At 37.3% G+C, this 20128-nt stretch overlaps 2 protein-coding genes and 1 long non-coding RNA gene across 3 annotated transcripts in view; 2 read left to right on the top strand and 1 right to left on the bottom strand.

Moving 5' to 3' along the window:
- LOC139942967 (uncharacterized) overlaps positions 1–20128 on the top strand; it is a 521441-nt gene that overhangs the window by 213124 nt on the left and 288189 nt on the right. The window lies entirely within an intron of this gene.
- LOC139942946 (uncharacterized) overlaps positions 1–20128 on the bottom strand; it is a 67203-nt gene that overhangs the window by 10342 nt on the left and 36733 nt on the right. The gene's annotated exons all lie outside the window — the stretch shown is intronic.
- Positions 11265–19974, top strand: LOC139942957 (monocarboxylate transporter 12-like). Its single transcript, XM_071939781.1, has 5 exons — positions 11265–11371; positions 14042–14276; positions 15540–15680; positions 17444–18280; positions 19845–19974. The coding sequence occupies exons 2-5, from the start codon at positions 14045–14047 to the stop codon at positions 19970–19972; spliced, it is 1338 nt and encodes a 445-aa protein (XP_071795882.1). The 5' UTR covers positions 11265–11371; positions 14042–14044; the 3' UTR covers positions 19973–19974.

The following is a 20128-nucleotide window of genomic DNA, read 5'->3' as shown; positions in this document are numbered from 1 at the left end:
ATGATGGCTTGGCATTTACATGTAGTTCAGTAGGTGGATGTAGTAAGATTCATTCATTTATTTAAGAAAATATAGGGATTATGAAATTAATAATGCAAAACAACTAATAAGAGCGATTGGCAGATAATTGTAAAGGGCGACAATAAATTATTCCCATATTTGATTCACATATGAAAATGACGTATGTTTCCGACAACTAGAAATTCGGGACTGGTTTTGGCTGGAAATACACGATAACTACACAATAGTATGAATGAATAACAATCTATATCAATTTTAATAAACAATTACAGACTGGGTTTGTCGAAACATAATGAGATTAATCAATAAGTTAACTTTGATTGGGGAAAAACTCACCATCATATTTTAACCTAGTCTAAACTGCACGCGAGAGCAACTTTTCGGCGCCCTCACGCATGCTAAAATCGTGAGGTTTTTACAGCACAATTTTATGACATTCATGTTTATTAACCTAGTAAGTCTGAAACCACCAATTGTCCAGAAATTCCCTTATTATGAACATAGATCATATAGGAAAACTAATTACGTAGGTAACATATTTATATACTGTCCCACTAATATACTAACCTACAGTTTCAAACTGACCAATCACGTACTGGAAAGATCCTTACACAACATCGTCCGTGATTTAGACTTGAGCCACAAACTTTCCAGTAAATTGAAATCAGACATTTTCATTATAAAACATTTTATTAGTATTCGACCTCGGGATAATTTTAACTCTGAACTATTTGTAACGCTACACTCTCAATAACACATCATCCAATAATGTGAATCTATACCCAACAAATTACCACAACTACAATAATCCGCTATATCCGGTCAAAACAAGGGCAGCGACGGTTTTTTTTACACTGCCGTTTAAAACCGGCAGGGTCGAATTGCCGTGTGATGGCCTTTAGTGCACGGCAACGACCTGCAAGGTTTTAAACGGACGTTTAAGAACGAGTCACTCCTCTTTTATTCCCATTCATGAATGCGCGCTTAGTACACTGTAAAAACAAATGGGTAACAGGGTGTTAGGTAAAACTATTCTAACATATTTTTGTAATTTTTAATTACATTTAATGGTCAACTTTTCTGTTGGGTAAGGTAAGGCTTGGCCAATGTCGTACGAAATTGAGTCATTAAAGTTTGGTAATCTTTACACAACAAAAGTGTACATAGTGCTTGCTTCAGTCGGCTTACTAGATGTTGGGTATAAAATCAGCCATAAGCCCACCAGTTGGTTACTTTGACATGATTGAGTACGCTAAATCACCAACAATCAACAGACTAGACTGGTCCCCTGTCATCTAAGTGTGACGTCAGGGCTACAGTCACGATGTCATGTTCGCGCATATTTATATGGAGAACCTTTGAACATTTGATCATCATGGCGGAGTGCAACACGCTTTACATGCTTGAAGGGAATATTCATTAATGGGGGCTCGACGAGCTGTACCACACATTCTCAGGTAATACTCACAATGAATGTAACAATCAGGACAATGGAGATGACAAGATCGTATGCTATTATTTAGAAATAAAAACGTTAAACTTGGTTCACACTACATCACATCGTGTGTGTGACACTGACAGTTAACTCGTGAGTCGAATAGGCCTAGCCTGCCCTAGGCGTAGAGTAAGATTAAATTTACAAGTCAAAACATTTTTTTTTTTTTTGTTGCAAATTGGTTCTTAAAAATATGGTGTGTCGTTTTTTTCTTGTTTGTTTGTTGAATGGGAGTCAAAACTTTGACTCCCATAAATGGCCGACCGTGTTAGTCGACGAGGTAAAAGGAAAACCGTGCAATTTCGAGGCACGTTTGTGTGGATCATTTGTATTCTTCTTTTACAACATCTTTCTACCCATATGCATTTTATAAAAAAAAAACGGTTTCAAACGCTTTTCAAAGACCAACTCGACCGATCCAAGGAAACGTGTTCCTTTAAGCCTGACTATCCAAATTTTGAGCAACGTTTAACAGACTAACGTTCAAGTGTAAAGGCCTGGTTTCTACCAATAGTTGGGCTATTGTAGTATACGTATTACCCAATGTTTTAGAGCGATATTTTTTAAATAAAAGTTGGGCAATGTCAACAACCATCATGCCCAACCCATCATGAGTAGGGTTCCTGCAAAAGTAATACTAGTAGGCAAACAACATTGCATGACATGTCATTCATGCAAATTTAAGTTGAATTTTAATTTAAATATGCCAAATTAAATCATGCCCAACTTTTGAGCAGGGTTCCTGCAAAAAGTATTACTCGTTGGGCGAAGAAATATTGCATGCCATCTAATTGTTGTGCAACTTCAGGTTGAACTTTACTTTTAACAAACTGTCCTTGTTTTTAAATTGTCTTATGTGTAGTGTTTGTTTGTCTGTCTGTCTGTCTGTCTGTCTGTCTGTCTGTCTGCCTGTCTGCCTGCCTGCCTGCCTGCCTGCCTGCCTGCCTGCCTGTCTGCCTGCCTGCCTGCCTGCCTGCCTGCCTGCCTGCCTGCCTGCCTGCCTGCCTGCCTGCCTGCCTGCCTGCCTGCCTGCCTGCCTGCCTGCCTGCCTGCCTGCCTGCCTGTCTGTCTGTCTGTCTGTCTGTCTGTCTGTCTGTCTGTCTGTCTGTCTGTCTGTCTGTCTGTCTGTCTGTCTGTCTGTCTGTCTGTCTGTCTGTTCGCTGTCTGTCTGTCTATTTGTTTGTTTGTTTGTTTGTTTGTTTCACTTAGCAGTAAGTACGTTGCCACTATTTATGTTGCCACTGGTTTACTTGTAGTTTGTGTACATGAACTTGCAGTTTTGCACTGTGTACACATACATTATTTTTACTGTGGCTTTCTGAACATGGGCAGTGACTGTATTTTGGGACTCAAAAATCGTAGCGCCTACTTAGAAAATTGTTGGTCTAGTTCCAAGTCAACATGGTCATTGAGACTTTGTGTTTTTTAAATATATTTCTTACCATTTTAAATGGTTAAATGATTTACAATTAAGGACTTACTAGGCACCATTGACAGCACATAGTTACTAACATGTCTGTGTACCAGTGTGTCAGATGATCCTTTTGGTCAATTTTAAGTTTACATGCCTCATAATAAAGTAAAACAATTACATTAAATCACTAAGACATGTTATAGTCCACCAAAACAAAACCATTGTTATTGAAAAAACAAGACACATATTACTTAAGAAGCTGTTTTCATCAACCCAGCACTTGAAAAAACTTTTCTTTATGTATTTATATTTGTGTTTAATAGTAAAACATTCTGGGTAGAACATTTAGTATGTTATGTTTTATTCATTTTCAACACAGACAATGCAATAGATATGGAAGCTTTGGAGCTGTTATAAGAATAGTGCTTAATGAATCGCTATAACAAAGGGACTAAATTAATATTATTTAAAGTAATTTATCTGAAGGTTAAAACAATGTTGATGTTTTTTTTTTTTTGTTTTTTTTTTAAGTTACTGCAAGTGCAGCAACTCCTGATGAACCAAAAGAGAAGCAAGAGACAGCTGAAGATGTACTTGAAAAGGTTCAGTGGCTAAAAGGACAACTGTGCACCTTCTACCAAAGTCAACGAGTACATGTCATTGAAATCAAAGCACAGGGCAGAATGGGTGAAGGATAAGGAGAGAACTGTTGCAGAAATCTAGGAGGAGTCCCCCAGGCTGCTTGCTATTGGGATGGTAGGTTCCTACCAAGTATAATGGGACAGTATATATTGTTACCTATGTGATTAGTTTTCGTCTATGATGTATGTGCATAATGAGGGAATTTCTGGACACTTGGTGGATTCAGACTTACCAGGTTAATGAACGTGAATGCCAGACAATTGTGTTGTAAAAACATCACGTTTTTAGCATGCGTGAGGGCGCCGAAAAGTTGCTATTGCATGCAGTTTAGACTAGGTTAAAATCGGATGGTGAGTTTTTCCACAATCAAAGTTAACTCATTAATTAATATAATTATGTTTTGATAAAACCCAGTTTGTAATTAGCTGTTTCGTAGCGAAGCGCAGCGAAACAGCTCTTGTTTTTGTTAAAGTTTTTTTTATTATTATTATTATTATTTTTTTTTTTTTTATTTGTCATCTTCAGAAAAATTTCATATAAGTGCTGATTTGCAATGTTTCCAAAGAGCAATTGCAATGAAATTTTCAGGGATGAAAGGTATTGGTGCAATGATCATTGCGAAACAAGGATGTCATTATGACATAATCAGAAGTCACGTGACGTCATCTTAAAGGTGTTGTATTTTAAATGTTTGAAAATTTATAACAAATCAGCCACAAGAGACCGTAGGTTTCTGTTTGCGGGATTGGGGAGGAATAAATAAGGTCTTCATTTTGTTTCGTGTGCGTGACCTCACATGACCTCTACTTCCGGTCGAAACCGGAAGTGGCCCTCTAATTCAAAATTGGAAAAAGATATGAAGTTGCTTTTAACGATGTTAGTGCGTGGCAAGGGTGGGCAGTTCAAAAAAAATACCAATGACGTCACAAAATGCAACGGCGCCCTCTAGCGGCAGGTTGAAAACTCGTCAAAATGGACTTTTTGAAGATGTGTGTGGTGAAGTTTTTTGTAATCACTTCAAATTTTACACCCATGTTAACTGTCAGGCAGCCATCATATGTGTGAAGTTTCAGATCAATGACGTCATTGGGGGTCACGTGACGCGGCCTTAAAGGTGCACTTTTTGAACTAATATAACTCTCTAAGTAATTATGCGATTATGTTTAAACTTGGTAGGTTGTTAGATATTGGCAAGCCCTCGTGAATTGTGAAATGATGTCATAGTGACGTCATCACACGATATTTTATGATTTTTTCAATTTTTGCACCTTTAACGAATAAATTGCTATCCGAACATGGTATAATCCAAATTCCTTTTTTTTTTAATAGCCTGGATTAGTCATAACTGCTTTAAAAAAAGAATAAATTTCAAATTCAGTTGACAAAATTTAAATTGTTATTAACGAAACAGCTCTGCATTTGTGCATAAATGCAATCATGTCTAGTTGTTTATTGGAATTGATATAGATTGTTATTCATTCGTAATATTGTGTAGTTATCGTGTATTTCAAGCCAAAACAAGTCCAATAATTACACAACTAATTTTGTTTTCTTTAGTTATAGACTCTTTAGGCAAAGACCAAAACTGTTATTTATTGTAATCAGACCAAATATAATCTTTGAATCACTCAATTGAAGCAAAATACCACGGAACAGCTTTGTGTTTATGCACAAACACCTAATGTCTAGTTAATAATTATTGTAATATTTGTTAAAGATTTTGAGTTGCAATTCAGAGCTACGACATTTTAAAATAAGTAAACCATAATTTAATTAAACAAATTATAGCAGAAAATTATGTTGTGCTAAAGTGTATACCTCCTTTATTATTCTATTAGTTTGTACAAAGCATTTTTAAATTAATTTATTCATTGCTGCTGTTTTTCATTTTGTTTTAGTTTTGTGTTCATATCATGGACAACTACACTTTATTGTAATGGACTTTTTTATTGCAAAGTAATATCATTTAAATTTAATATATTTGATATACGTTTTGCATTTTTATTTTATTAATACAAACATACGAGTTAGAATGCTGGTTGAATTTTCGTCTGACAACGAAAGTTTTACTTTATGACATCTGTCTACTGTTTTTTTGGTGGCACACCATTTTGTCAAAATAGTAGAAAACCTCTATTGGGCCAATACTGGTTTTGTAGCTGCACTAAATCTTTTCTGGGCCAATACTTTTTTTTTTTCTTTCTTTTCTTTTTTCAGTGCCTTGCAATTTTGGCGAAATGGTATAGAAAACTTTTTTTCTGGGACAATACTCGTTTCGAAGCGGCAAACCATTTTGGCAAATAATGGTATAAAAAAACCTTTGCTGTGCCAATACTGATTTTGTAATGGCGCAGCATGGGGCCGGCATTGAACCGACATTGGTAAAAATATGCAATTTTTAAGGCAGGGTGTCAAAGCAGCAACTGTGCCAAAAGATGACTTAAGATTGTGAAAACAGTTAAAAACTGACAAGGTAATGTAATTTGTTGGGATTTTTTGCTATAAAATACCCCCCAAATTGTATATATTATTTGACGAGATGTAATAATTTGGAATAACTGATAATCAATATCAATGGATACATATTCAACGGAAGTTTATATCACTCGGTGCTTATTATATTGCATAGGCTGTATGCTGTTTGTATTGTGTGTTTTAACAGTAGTATAGTCACATGTATATATATGTGTCTGAGGGTGCACTTGGTAGAATATTTAACTAATTAACGTATTAATTACACACTGAACAATCTGGCCAGTAACGGGCCAGTTATGTCATATCGTCAAATAATATATACAATTTGGGGGGTATTTTATAGCCAAAAAGTTACATTACCTTGTCAGTTTTTAATTGTTTTCACAATCTTTTACCAATGTCGGTTCAATGCCGGCCCCATGCTGCGCCATTACAAAATCAGTATTGGCACAGCAAAGGTTTTTTTATACCATTGTATGCCAAAATGGTTTGCCGCTTCGAAACGAGTATTGTCCCAGAAAAAGTTTTCTATACCATTTCGCCAAAATTGCAAGGCACTGAAAAAAGAAAAGAAAAAAAAACAGTATTGGCCCAGAAAAGATTTAGTGCAGCTACAAAACCAATATTGGCCCAATAGAGGTTTTCTACCATTTTGACAAAATGGTGTGCCGCCAAAAAAACAGTAGACAGATGTCATAAAGTAAAACTTTCGTTGTCAGACGAAAATTCAACCAGCATTCTAACTCGTATGTTTTTATTATTAAAATAAAAATGCAAAACGTATATCAAATATATTAAATTTAAATGATGTTACTTTGCAATAAAAAAGTCCATTACAATAAAGTGTAGTTGTCCATGATATGAACACAAAATTAAAACAAAATGAAAAACAGCAGCAATGAATAAATTAATTTTAAAATGCTTTGTACAAACTAATAAAATAATAAAGGAGGTATACACTTTAGCACAACATAATTTTCTGCTATAATTTGTTTAATTAAATTATGGTTTACTTATTTTAAAATGTCGTAGCTCTGAATTGCAACTCAAAATCTTTAACAAATATTACAATAATTATTAACTAGACATTAGGTGTTTGTGCATAAACACACAGCTATTCCGTGGTATTTTGCTTCTATTGAGTGATTCAAAGATTGTATTTGGTCTGATTACAATAAATAACAGTTTTGGTCTTTGCCCAAAGAGTCTATAACTAAAGAAAACAAAATCAGTTGTGTAATTCTTGAGTTATGGCCCCACTTCCGGATGACCCTGAAGTTTATTATAATTATAATTATTATTATTATTATTATTGTTATTGTTGTTGTTGTTGTTGTTGTTGTTGTTGTTGTTGTTGTTGTTGTTGTTGTTGTTGTTGTTTTCGTTTTCGTTTTCGTTGTCGTTGTCGTTGCCGTTGCCGTTGCCGTTGCCGTTGCCGTTGCCGTTGCCGTTGCCGTTGCCGTTGCCGTTGCCGTTGCCGTTGCCGTTGCCGTTGCCGTTGCCGTTGCCGTTGCCGTTGCCGTTGCCGTTGCCGTTGCCGTTGCCGTTGCCGTTGCCGTTGCCGTTGCCGTTGCCGTTGCCGTTGCCGTTGCCGTTGCCGTTGCCGTTGCCGTTGCCGTTGCCGTTGCCGTTGCCGTTGCCGTTGCCGTTGTCGTTGTCGTTGTCGTTGTCGTTGTCGTTGTCGTTGTCGTTGTTGTTGTTGTTGTTGTTGTTTAACATAATATACATGTAGTACACAATGCAATAAAAACAGATAATTATAAAACCAATAGCAAATAATAAATATGTAATAAGAATAAAAAATAAATTTAAAATAAATAAACAATACAAGAAAATAAATAAATAAATAAAAAGTAAACTTGTAGATAAATTAAACAACTTAAAATATTGAACAAGTGATTCAGATAAAGGTACTATACAATATATTCGTGAGCTTGGCAGACAGAAAATCTAAGTGATTTTAGAAAGCTGTAGAAGGGCAAGAGCAGTAGTGAATTGCGAATGTTTCAGGCAAACTAGACCAAAGTCTTGGGAAAAGATGAGGAGCAGATAAATGCAAAACATCGTTTCTAGCATACAGGTGTTTGAAGGTGAGAACATTAGGATATCTATGGTTGACAAAAATGATGTCTGCCACATCACAGTTAATAAGGTTAATCTTAAACTTAATGATAACATACAAAACAGACAACTTACGACGAATTGACAGAGACGACCAGTCAACACGGGGTCAAGATTACCCCAGGTTAACCCACACCTGTGACGTCATGCTATTGTTAAATCGCTCCATTAATTTTCAAGAATGGTGCGTTGGGTACAACTATACACCCATTGTGCAAATGGGTGAAATTTTCACAAAAGAGTTAGCGAATAAAGTAAATGAAGTCAATGACGCCATGGACCACATGTGTTTTTAATCGAGCTACGCATGTATTACGAAATGATCGTAAAGAACTTAAATAAGTGAACTGCCTATTTCGCTCCCGAGCCATGATGTCACACTGTCGAATGAACGAGCGTATATCGTGAATGTCGGTCTTCGTCCAAAAGTTACGCACCACCAGTGGTGTTCACTGGCAGGAGTAAACAAGCTTACGCAATACTAGAAACACTTGACTTAAAAATTAAACAATATCGCGCCATTCGTGCAAAATAATGGAGCGATTTTAACAATAGCATGACGTCCCAGGTGTGGGTTAAGTCGCACGCGACATTCGTGGGTGCCATTCTTACCCACGAATGGCGCGCACCTCAGGCATTATCCTATACCTAATCTCCAATGCCCAAGGAGCCTCCCAGCAAACATCTGTATTGGCTCGATACTGGCATTTACATTTGAAACATTGGCAATTAATCGGCCGTGTACAGTTGCCATAACTCACCATTAGCAGGCAACAGGTTCATATTAAAAGCCATTGGACCCTTTCGGTTCAGAAAAAAAATAAAAGTTCACAGATTTACAAATAACTTACAGGGTTTACAGAAGGCAATGGTGAAAGACTTTTCTTGAAATATTATTCCATGAAATGCTTTACTTTTTGAGAAAACAGCAAAACAATATAAATTCTCGTTAACGAGAATTACGGATTTATTTTAAACACATGTCATGACACGGCGAAACGCGCGGAAACAAGGGTGGGTTTTTCCGTTGTTTTCTCCCGACTCCGATGACCGATTGAGCCTAACTTTTCACAGGTAGGTTATTTGATATAGAAGTTGTGGTACACAAAGTGTGGGCTTTGGACAACACTGTTTACCGAAAGGGTCCAATGGCTTTAACTGTATTTTTTTATTTTTTGTTTCAAATTTACAGCTTAAAATTGTCATTATGGTCTGTAAATTGCTCTCGAAACAGGATTTTAAAGCAACACATTTTTGTTTTACAATTTGTTCCTCCAAATCGTGAAAAATATGCTGTAGATTTTACGACTCAATCTAATATTGCTATGCTAACGTTTTCAAAATGGATAAATCACACGTATTTGTTGCATGTTATCACACTCGTTGTCGTGTTTTATTTTCAAGGGAAACAACAATATATCCCTTCCTCTTTTTCAGCTTGATTTGAGCACCAAAATATAAACAAATCTAGCCCTCCTCTTTTTGGCTAAGTTTGTGCACCCGATATTGACTTTGTTCTCCCATAGGTATTTTATGGAGAAAAACAGTATAGTTTAACATTTTGAAAAGATTTTCAAGGAAAGTTCCTATATATTACTAAAATCAGTACAAAACAATTTTTTTTTATTTAATTGTGAACCTGTTTATTTTTGGTTATTTGTCAAGTTCATATCTTAAAATTGTCATTATGGTCTGAGAATATTGCTCTCGAAACAGGATTTTAAAGCAATAATTTATTTTTACCATTTTATCCTCCAGATCGTGAAAAACATGCTGTAGATATAACGAATCAATCTAATTTTGCTATGCTAACGTTTTAAAAATAGATAAATTCCAGTTATTTGGTACAATATATCGCACAATTTGCCGTGTTTGAGTTTCAAAGGATAAACAAATCTAACCCTCCTTTCTTGCTAAGTTTGTGCACCCGATACTGAATTTGTTCTCCCACAATTATTTTATGGAGAAAAACAGCATAGTTTCAACACTTTGAAAACATCTTAAAGGAAATTGGCTACATATTACCGAAAAAGGCGAAACATAAAAAAATCGTAGTTAATTCTGAACCTGTTAGGCCCAATAACGCTCGCGCCGATGGCACTTCTGTCTTAGGCCATTATAGCATGACACTATTTGGCCCAGAATTGGCAGCTACTGGCCAGATAATGCAACAGCTGGCAGAAGGTTGGCCAAAATACTTTTTGCATTCAGGTTCATTTTGAGGCAGTCAGTTCTGATATTTGTGCAGTCTTAAAAACGATTGGTTAACTTCTTGTTTCCTTATACTAATGTTAAAGGCATGCGGTTAATTTTGCACTCTTGAACATGATATGTACATAAACATAAACCACGTGATACTAACTCATCCGTATCTTGCCCGGCAGTCAGCATAACATGGCGGGTCAGCTTATTGCAACCTACAACATTCGGTTCCACAAAATTAGGACTTCGTTGTAAACAGAAGGGGAAGCAACAACATCAACAGCAACGGCAACATCAACATCAACATCAACATCAACATCAACATTAACAGCAACAGCAACAGCAACAGCAACAGCAACAGCAACAGCAACAGCAACAGCAACAGCAACAGCAACAGCAACAGCAACAGCAACAGCAACAGCAACAGCAACAGCAACAGCAACAGCAACAGCAACAGCAACAGCAACAGCAACAGCAACAGCAACAGCAACAGCAACAGCAACAGCAACAGCAACAGCAACAGCAACAGCAACAGCAACAGCAAAACAACAACAACAATAATAATATTGTAGCGGAAATGCAATTGACGGACATGTGACTGTTTAGTGTAGTATTTGCATGTGTTTGCTGCGTGGCTGGGCGATCGATGCAAGTGGGCGGAGCTTGGCACTTGCAGTGACTCAGGCTGACATGATACGCGTGCGCAGTGAATCAGGTAAGCGGGGTGCGCGTGCGCAGTTAGCGATCTAGGACCGCATGTGTGTAGAGGCGTGGCACCGGGGGTTGGCGTGGAGCGCATCACGAGTCAGTGTGTTTAGTGAAGTGACTCGAGCAAGACTTGGTATAGTGTTTTATTGTGTAGTGAGACCATCGTTTAGCTAGAGTACGTGTATTGGGTGATTGTCTTTGGGTTAGGGTTCATTGTCAATTTAAGGTCTTAGTCTTGTTATAGTTTTAAGAGTCTGTTTGGCGGTGCTGTCGACGTCGGACGATATACGATCGTAAGTTTGAATTGATTGCATTTATTTGGGTTATCTTGTATTCTTGCAATTTATGTGATATTCCAGGGTGTCTCAGGGGTGTCTATTAATAATAATAAACAACTACTATCAAATCAAAATTTTGCGAAACAATTATTAGTAAGCGAATATTTATTAATAAACAAATTACAAAATTGCCTAGTTGGGCCCTCCCAACTATTCTGCCTAGTTGTGTAACGGACAGTGCCTTTCACAAAACAACACGAAAAATGAAAGCATGGTTAAACAATGGAATCAATGTGTGATGAATAGGTTTTCAAATAGTGGTTTAATCCAAACGAGGCCTGTTTCTTGGTAATTTTACCGAGACGAAGTCGAGGTAAATTATAAAGAACTAGGCCTTTGCGGGTTTATTATTATTATTATTATTATTATTATTATTATTATTGGTTTATTAAAAATCAAACGTAGCAGCCAAAAGGCTGAATTGTGTTTAGTTTTACAATATAAAACTACATTCAAACATCAAAAACCAGCAAATATACAATACGAGATTATAAAAATAGAGTAGATGAGAATATAAAATTAAAAAACTGTAAGTATATACATTACAAATATTTACACAATGAAAACAAGTTATCTACAGGCCAGAACAATTATTGGTGATTGAGCAGCTCAACTAGGGAAGGGATGCAACTGTTTTTGAAACGGTTAGTCCTACATTTAATTGTACAAAGTTTATTGGAATTTCTCAGGTTGTTGTTTCTAGGTGGGGGAAGCCATTGTTTATATCTGTTAGAAGTGAGGAGGGATTTACCAAAATTTACGAAGAGCTGCTCAAGTGTAACATCCATGGCAGGGAGGCCAAGCTGGGAATAATCTCAGCAAAAGACTTAGTTTCACAGTAATCGTAGGACAAGATAATACGAAGAGCCTTGCGCTGCAACTTTTCAAGGCATCCAAGTTGAGACTTCGTGAGGCTTGAATACCAGACTGGGCAAGCATACTCAATAGTTGGTCTAACATACATAATATATACACTCAACAAATCAGCATTAGAAGTGCAGCACCGTTTTAATTGGCGCAGAAGGTACAATTTATAGTTGAAGGCTTTGCACATTGAACTTATCTGGGTATCCCATTTAAGATTACTCTGTAGATGAACCCCAAGAATTGTCATACAGCTTGTGTTAGTGAGGTAGTACAGCTGGGGTGCGTTGGAAACAAATACTCAAAGCTTGACACTTGGGAGGATTGATTTTCATGTTGTTAGTGTCAGCCCACTGTTGGAGACAGTCTAATTCGTTTTGCAAACCAATAGCATTCTCAGAGTTTTTAAAAGACTGGCTAAGGGTCATGCCATCTACATACTTATAGTGAGTAACCTCTTGATGATCAGTGACAAAATCATTAAACATGACCAAAAAGGCGATCGGTCCGATTTTGGTACCTTGTGGGACACCGGCTTTGAACAATTAGTTGAAAACCACTAGTTGAAACTCGATTCAACACACTTTGATTCCCATTCATAAATACCTTTTAGGTCAAAGACATCATCACTGTTTGGTCAAAAAGTAAAATAATTGCAACAAATATAATGTTTAAATGATTTATTTCAACACAACCCCCCTCCAGCTATGAAACGGTAAAGCCCTCTGCCGCCCTCGGGTAAACAACTCCTTACAAGGGAATGGTGTGCGCATCGCGCGTATTTGCGTGATGTGGCAAAACTGTTTCAGCCGTTGCTCTCGATCAATATGAATGGAGAAACTGTCTCAAAAGAACATGTGCAAGGTCGCGTGTCACACCCATGAATTAACACTTGTTACCGGTCATGAAAAAAAGGTTTACATCCACCCACGTGAAGCGCTCTACACCAATAGGAATAGCGAAACTGTCTGAGGTATTTATGAATAACAAATAAAATTGGTCCTGGATACAGGTAATGAAAGGTATTTACTTTTGTATGTTATATTTGTTTGTCTTTTTTCGGACACTACAACAATTATAACAAACGGCCGTCCAGGGAAAGCCAAAAGTAAAACAAAAATGTCAACAAACACATGTGCCCTCCCAAACCATGTGCATAAAAAAGAGTTAAGATTGGAAACAACACTGGAAATAAATGTATCAGTACACATACACTTTCATACTCTAGATATTAAGTTTACACTGAGCTATTGCGCAGCCAGCGACTGTTCCATGTGCTTGTGTCTACGGTACGGTAAACAATTCATGAAATGTGTTAAAATGCAATGGAATAATACCAGCATATATAGCTTGAGGTGAGTCGTCAACCAATACAGTCACCATTAATTTCGAAGCCCCATATGATTTTAACACGCTACACGTTCTTAGAAAAAAAAACGCAGGTTGGACTTGGGGTATTTTCTTTCTGTATCAACTAAATTTTGCTTTTGTATTTACTTCACATCTTTATTAACTTTTACTCCTCTTTTGTTTTCATCTCAAAGCGCATAGGGACTTATATGTGATTGTGATATGCGCTCTACAAAAATGGTTCATTATGTGAGATGTAGGTTGGTGATACCAATGATACCATTTACCATCCATAACGTTACATTGACTGTGTCTGAAGAACATACCTGTAACCAGTTGTTCTCAGTGAGATGTTGCTTATGAGTTCCTCAGTGCGCCTCTTGTTTTGTTTAATCTCTTCTTGGTCCATAGAAAATGGCGCATGGCTGCTTGGAGAGCGTTTCGAACTCTTTAAAGGAAACCATACGAGATGGCGGTATTCATGGTTGGATTGCTGTGTTGGGTTTATTTACGTGTTTTGCAGCAAGGGTTGGTGTGACCAAAGGTCTGGGTATGATGTTACCCACCCTACAGGAACAGTTCGTCACTTCCACGTGGTTAATTGGCTGGATGGTTGCTTTTGTTTCGTCTGGTGGGGCGTTCTCGGGTAAGTTTATCTTAAATATTGATGTACTTTTAATTAAACTTTACTGTTTATAAAATAGTTTATTTAAACTTATCTCTTTGCTTATTTGTGTACAAGCCAGTCACAATATGAAACAGTTGGCCCAGTCCACAGTTATTAAGTTAAACTTTTGTGTTTATGGCAAGTGTTGCTGTATTGATTGTTCCCTTGTGGATTTTCATCACTTTGTTGCTCTGTACTCATCATTGTTTTGTTGTCTGATTTCCAAATGAATAATAATACAATAAATATAAATAATAATATCAATTAAAAACTAGACATTAGGTGTTTGTGAACAAACACAAAGCTGTTCCGTGTTGTTTTGCTTGGACCATGTGCTCAAATGACCAAGGAGTCTATAACTGAAACAATTGAAAATAGGTTGTGTATTTCTTAAGATATGGTCTCACTTCCGGTTGACCCGGAAGTATAGGTCAACTTGATGTCAAGGGTTTTTTTTAAATGAATGTCCATGCCCAATGAGTTTAAACATTGGTCGTGTAGTTCTTGAAATTAAGGTGCTGCAAAGATTTCCACCGTAACTTGTCAATAGAGGGCGTTATATAAGTTGAGTGGTATCAACATCTCCTTTTTTTAAGGCAAATAATGTTCAACTGAATTGTTTATCCCCAAAAGTTCAATTAAAAAGTTGAATGAATGTAAAAACTTGTATTTTACTCAGGATTGTTTGATTTGTTTGGTTTATTGAGTACATGACAGTATTATTAGAGTCCATTATCATGTGACAAACTCCTTAGGATGAAATCCCTGTATTTGGTAGTTGGTTTGATGTTTGATCTAGTACGAGTGGATTTCACTGAACTCATAACCACCAAACTGTGCTAATGATTACCATTTTCCACTTACTGTGTATTTCAAACATCATGCATGCACACAGGTTATGCTGGGCTAACAATTGAGAAATAATAACAACAACAAAAACAACAACAAAAACAACAACAACAACGACAACGACAACGACAACAACACTGGCAACGGCAACGGCAACAACGGCAACGACGGCGGCGGCGGCAGCGGCGGCAGCGGCGGCAGCGGCAGCGGCGGCAGCACCAGCAGCAGCAGCAGTAGTAGTAGTAGTATATCGACGAAAACAATATCAACAGCTAAAAAAAAAAAAGATCGCCTGGACGGATGTAATATATTGTAACTTTGTTCAATTATACTGCTGTCACAATTATAATCAATGTATCATCGCCATGTTTTTTGTTCTTCTTTTCTGAGCAGGGATATTAGCAACGCCACTAAAGGAGAGATTTGGCGCCAGGACTGTGGTGATAGTGAGTGGAATAGTTGCTGGTATCTCTATGATAACTGCGTCATTCCTATCCAGTCTGTACGCAATCACCTTCCTCCTTACTGTTTCAGGTAAAACGTTGCTTAAAATTAACATAAACAAGTTGGATTGAGCTAACAAAACAGTTGCTGACATTGTTACCACTTTATGCAACACACTATATGCATAATCTGACAAACCTGTGTAAGTTTGAGATCGATCGGCCATCTGGTTCACGAGAAAAAAAGTAAAACAAAACGATTGCACATTTTGCATAACACCAAAGCAAGCCTATCGGGAGAGTGTATACACTACAAACAAATGACCTTGTTGAGGCATATTGTCCTCTAACTAAATGTTTTACTTTTTTGATTGGTCGTTTTCGCGGGTTTAAATGTTTGCAGCAGAGATTGTACAGTACGGAGCTTTTAAAGGGACATGCGTAAAAACAAAATTGCGTGCGAACGAAACAAATAATTGGGTGCAAACAAAAACAAGTCCAACGAAGATTTTGATCGTACGCAAGCACATTTTTAGTTCGCAACTGTTTTCGTACGCACGCGTATTTGTTGCGGTTGAACGTAGATTTATTTGTCAGCTCGCATATTTGTTTTTGTTCGCACGCAACTTGTTTTCATTTTTTTTTCACGCATATTATTCCTTAAGCTCCGTATAATAGAGCAATAATGTCTATCGGTCAAACCACACATCAGCTGGACTAACAATCAAGACACTGTAATTGCAACTACATTCAACAAACAGTATGAAGATAGTATGGTATAGTGACTTCTTTAAATTCTACTTCCTGAGGTGCTGAATTTTTTTGAGAACATAGTAAAACAAGTCACGAAAATAACATTAACGGACATTACGAAACATGTGAAACGTCTTTACGTGATACTGGTTTACTCATTCATAAAAACAATTGCAGCACCTTAGCAATTAACATATAAAGGGAAAGTACGCGTTTTGTAATTACTAAAAACAAATATTAACTCAAAAATTTACTTGGTAACGAGCATTGGAGAGCTGTTGTTAGTATACAACATTTCGAGGAACGGCTTCCTCTGAAGTAGTATGTATTTTGAGAAAGTGTTTATTTCTGACTTGAATGTTAAAAGACTTTAAGCTATAAGTATTTTATTTCTAACTGAAAGCACACAAATTTTGTTATCTTTCATCTTTGTCTTGCAACTTCTATGACCAATTTAGCTTAAATTTTCACAGGCTTGTGATGTTATGCTTATGCTGGGATACACCAAGTGAAAAGACTGTGCTTTGACAATTAACAAACGTGTACCTTCCCCTTAAAGAGAGTGGACACTATTGGTAATTGTCAAAGACCAGTCTTCTCACTTCTCACGTAAAATAACAAACCTGTGAAAATTTGAGCTCGATTGGTCGTCGGAGTTGCGAGATAACTATGAAAGAAAAAAACACCCTTGTCACACGAAGTTTTGTGCTTCCAGATGCTTGATTTCGAGACCTCAAGTTCTAAACTTGAGGTCTCGAAATCAAACTCGTGGAAAAGTACTTGTTTCTCAAAAACTATGTTACTTCAAGAGGGAGCCGTTTCTCTCACTGTTTTATACCTCTCCCCATTACTCGTTGACAAATGAGGTTTTATGCTAATAATTACTTTGAGTAACTACAAATAGTGTCCACTGCCTTTAAAGGTTAACTTTTTATTATCATTATCTTAAAATGGTGTGAGTGTAATTTATGTAAATATGTTGACATTGTTGAAAAAAGTACCTTAATGTTTAGAAAATGTTGAGTATACTTTGTTCCCTCAGCTCTTCAGAGGAATGTTAAAAGTTAAAACTCTTAACATATTTCGTATCTTACTATTCAGGAGCAGCAATTGGCATCACTTACATAATATCGAAGCATCTGGTTGGAAGTTTCTTTACCAAATCACTCACAACAGCCTACGGCTTGGGGTCCATGGGCTCCTCCTTTGCCTTCATTGCTGTTGTGCCATTGATACAGCTTTTCCTAGATATATACGGCTGGAGAGGAACAATGCTACTACTTGGAGCATTATTATTACATATCGCTGTTTGTGGAGCTCTGATGAAACCACTTGCAGCTAGTGGGAGTCGAGATGGTTACGAAGCAGCTCTCACATACGAGGAGCAAGAGACCGGAGAAGACAAAAGGGCACCAAACAACCACTGTGGCTGTTTTAACAAAGTATACTTATTCACTCGTGAAACATTCCAGCGTGGTTTGTTCTCATCCACATCATTTTGGTTTATTGTATTTATATCAACTGTTCGACTAATCACTTACTGTGCTTGGTTAGTCTACTATGTGCAGTATACTACTGTGTATAAAGGATTCACAATGGAAGACGCGTCGAATTTCATCGTTGCTTATGGAATTGGAAGAGCAGTAGCCTGCCTTATGATCGCCCCTATAATTCAGCAAGTGCAATTTGTCAGCAAATACACCTGGCTGGCTATAGCTGTACTTATACTTGTCATTTACTATGCTGTCGACCCATGGTTGATGTCTTACTGGCCAATTACTGGAAATGCTTGTATCTTTGGAATTGCTTTTGCATTGACTTCCATACTCATAGATGTTGTCATAAAGGAAATATTTGGTAAAGAACAGCTGGGCCATGTTCTTGGCTGGATGGGATTTATGACTGGTTTGTCCATAATCCTTCTCCTATATGTCCCAGGTGAGTTTTTGTGTTAAATGAACACGCTGCTTTGGATCGGACAAGTTGGTCATTGAAAAGCGTTTGTAACCGTTTGTTATAAAATGCATATGGGAATTAATATATTTTTAAATTGGAATACAATGATCCACACACGTTTGCGTGTTTGCGTGGTTTTCCTTTTACTTTGCGACCTAACACAGTCGGCCGTTTATGTGAGTCAACAATTTGACCCCCATAAAATGGCCGACCGTGTTTGTCGACGAGGTAAAAGGAAAACCACGCAATTCGAGTTATACTTGTGTGGATCATTATATTATACTTTTAAAATATCTTTATAATCATATGCATTTTACGAACGGTTACAAAAGCTTTTCAAAAACAAACTCGACCGATCCAAGGCAACGTGTTCCTTTAATTGTTAAACCAAATTCATAAATACCTCTGACAGTTTCGATATTACTATTGGTGGAGAGCACGTCGCGTTTTTTTAAACGCTTGATTATGACCAGCTGGAGTTGTTTATAACTGATTTTTCGGATACGTGTGAGCGGGTTAGCCCACACTTTCGTTCCCAGGGGTGATCGATCTCGCCGCGCCTTTTTGACCCATGACTACGAGGATGCATACAACACTACTAGGCGCACGAATGCATATCCGAAAATGGTCTCTGTCATCAAGATAAGACACATGTACAAAGCTCAAGGAAATGACGTCGGTATATTTCGACATGCAAATATCGTCCTGATTAACACAATCAAACTAAGTAGGATTTGAAACTTTGCGTGGTGGAAATACGATATAGAAAGGTTTGCGGTAACACCATGTAATGACTTTCTCTATTGAGTTGGGGTGGTTCTGAAAAGAACCGTTGGTTTCAACTCGACGTTTCGATAAGTATGCTCTGATCGTCTTCTGCAGAAGACGATCAGAGCAGAAGACGATCAGAGCATACTGATCGAAACGTCGAGTTGAAACCAACGGTTCTTTTCAGAATCACCCCAACTTATTAGAGATAGTCATTACATGGTGTTACCGCAAACCTTTCTACAAGCAAACTAACCCAACATATTGATAACAGATTCGTAAATGATTGATAAACGTTCTGCATCGAGTATTTTGTGAGGTGTCTTGGCCGAGTGGCTATATTCAAGTATGGTCAAAATCAATGGAGTGTGGCTTCAGGTCCCGGTAGTAAAGCTTTTGTCCTTGAGCAATATACTTTACTAATGTTTCTTTTCACCAAGTGTTATGTATCTGGCAGTTTGATTTGTTGGTAAGAAAAAGCCTTCGGAGCGCTACCTTTTTCCAGGGAACGGATACATATGAAAGGGGTGTTATTGCCCCGATGACCGGGGCAATATAGTAAAGCGCATTGGGACGGTAGTTGTAAAATTCACTATTGTGTTGTTTATATTTAGTAGTTTTGTCGGGATGGATCCAAACCACTCTCTCGATCAACAAAGCTCACGGCTACACTGGCGAGCTGATGAAATAATGAGTCGCAAATTAATGAATGAATGAACGAAACAGTAAATGAAGGTATGAAACTTAAACATGTGTACGTTTTGTTTGTGCCCACCAGGATTGATATACGACTTAACTGGAGACTACACCGTGGCCTTCAGTCTAATGGCTGGTGCACAATTACTGAGTGTTGCTGCTGCCTTTTGGTTACACTGGAGGCATAAAGGAGAGAAGAGTTTTCGATAAAGACGCCACGCCGTTAGTCTTGTCATGACAGAGTGTTAGCAGAGAATAATTTGGGGGTATGCCGCTTCTCGATTGACCCTCGCTAACTTTCATTTTCCTTAAAGTAACAAATACTGAATGGTGATTGTGGAAACATATTGAAATATTTGTGTCGAC

The sequence above is a fragment of the Asterias amurensis genome, chromosome 10, assembly GCF_032118995.1.
Source record: "Asterias amurensis chromosome 10, ASM3211899v1".
NCBI classification, from domain to species: Eukaryota; Metazoa; Echinodermata; class Asteroidea; order Forcipulatida; family Asteriidae; genus Asterias; species Asterias amurensis.
The sequence above is the reverse complement of the archived record's forward strand: the minus strand, read 5'-3'. Positions and strand labels throughout refer to the sequence as shown.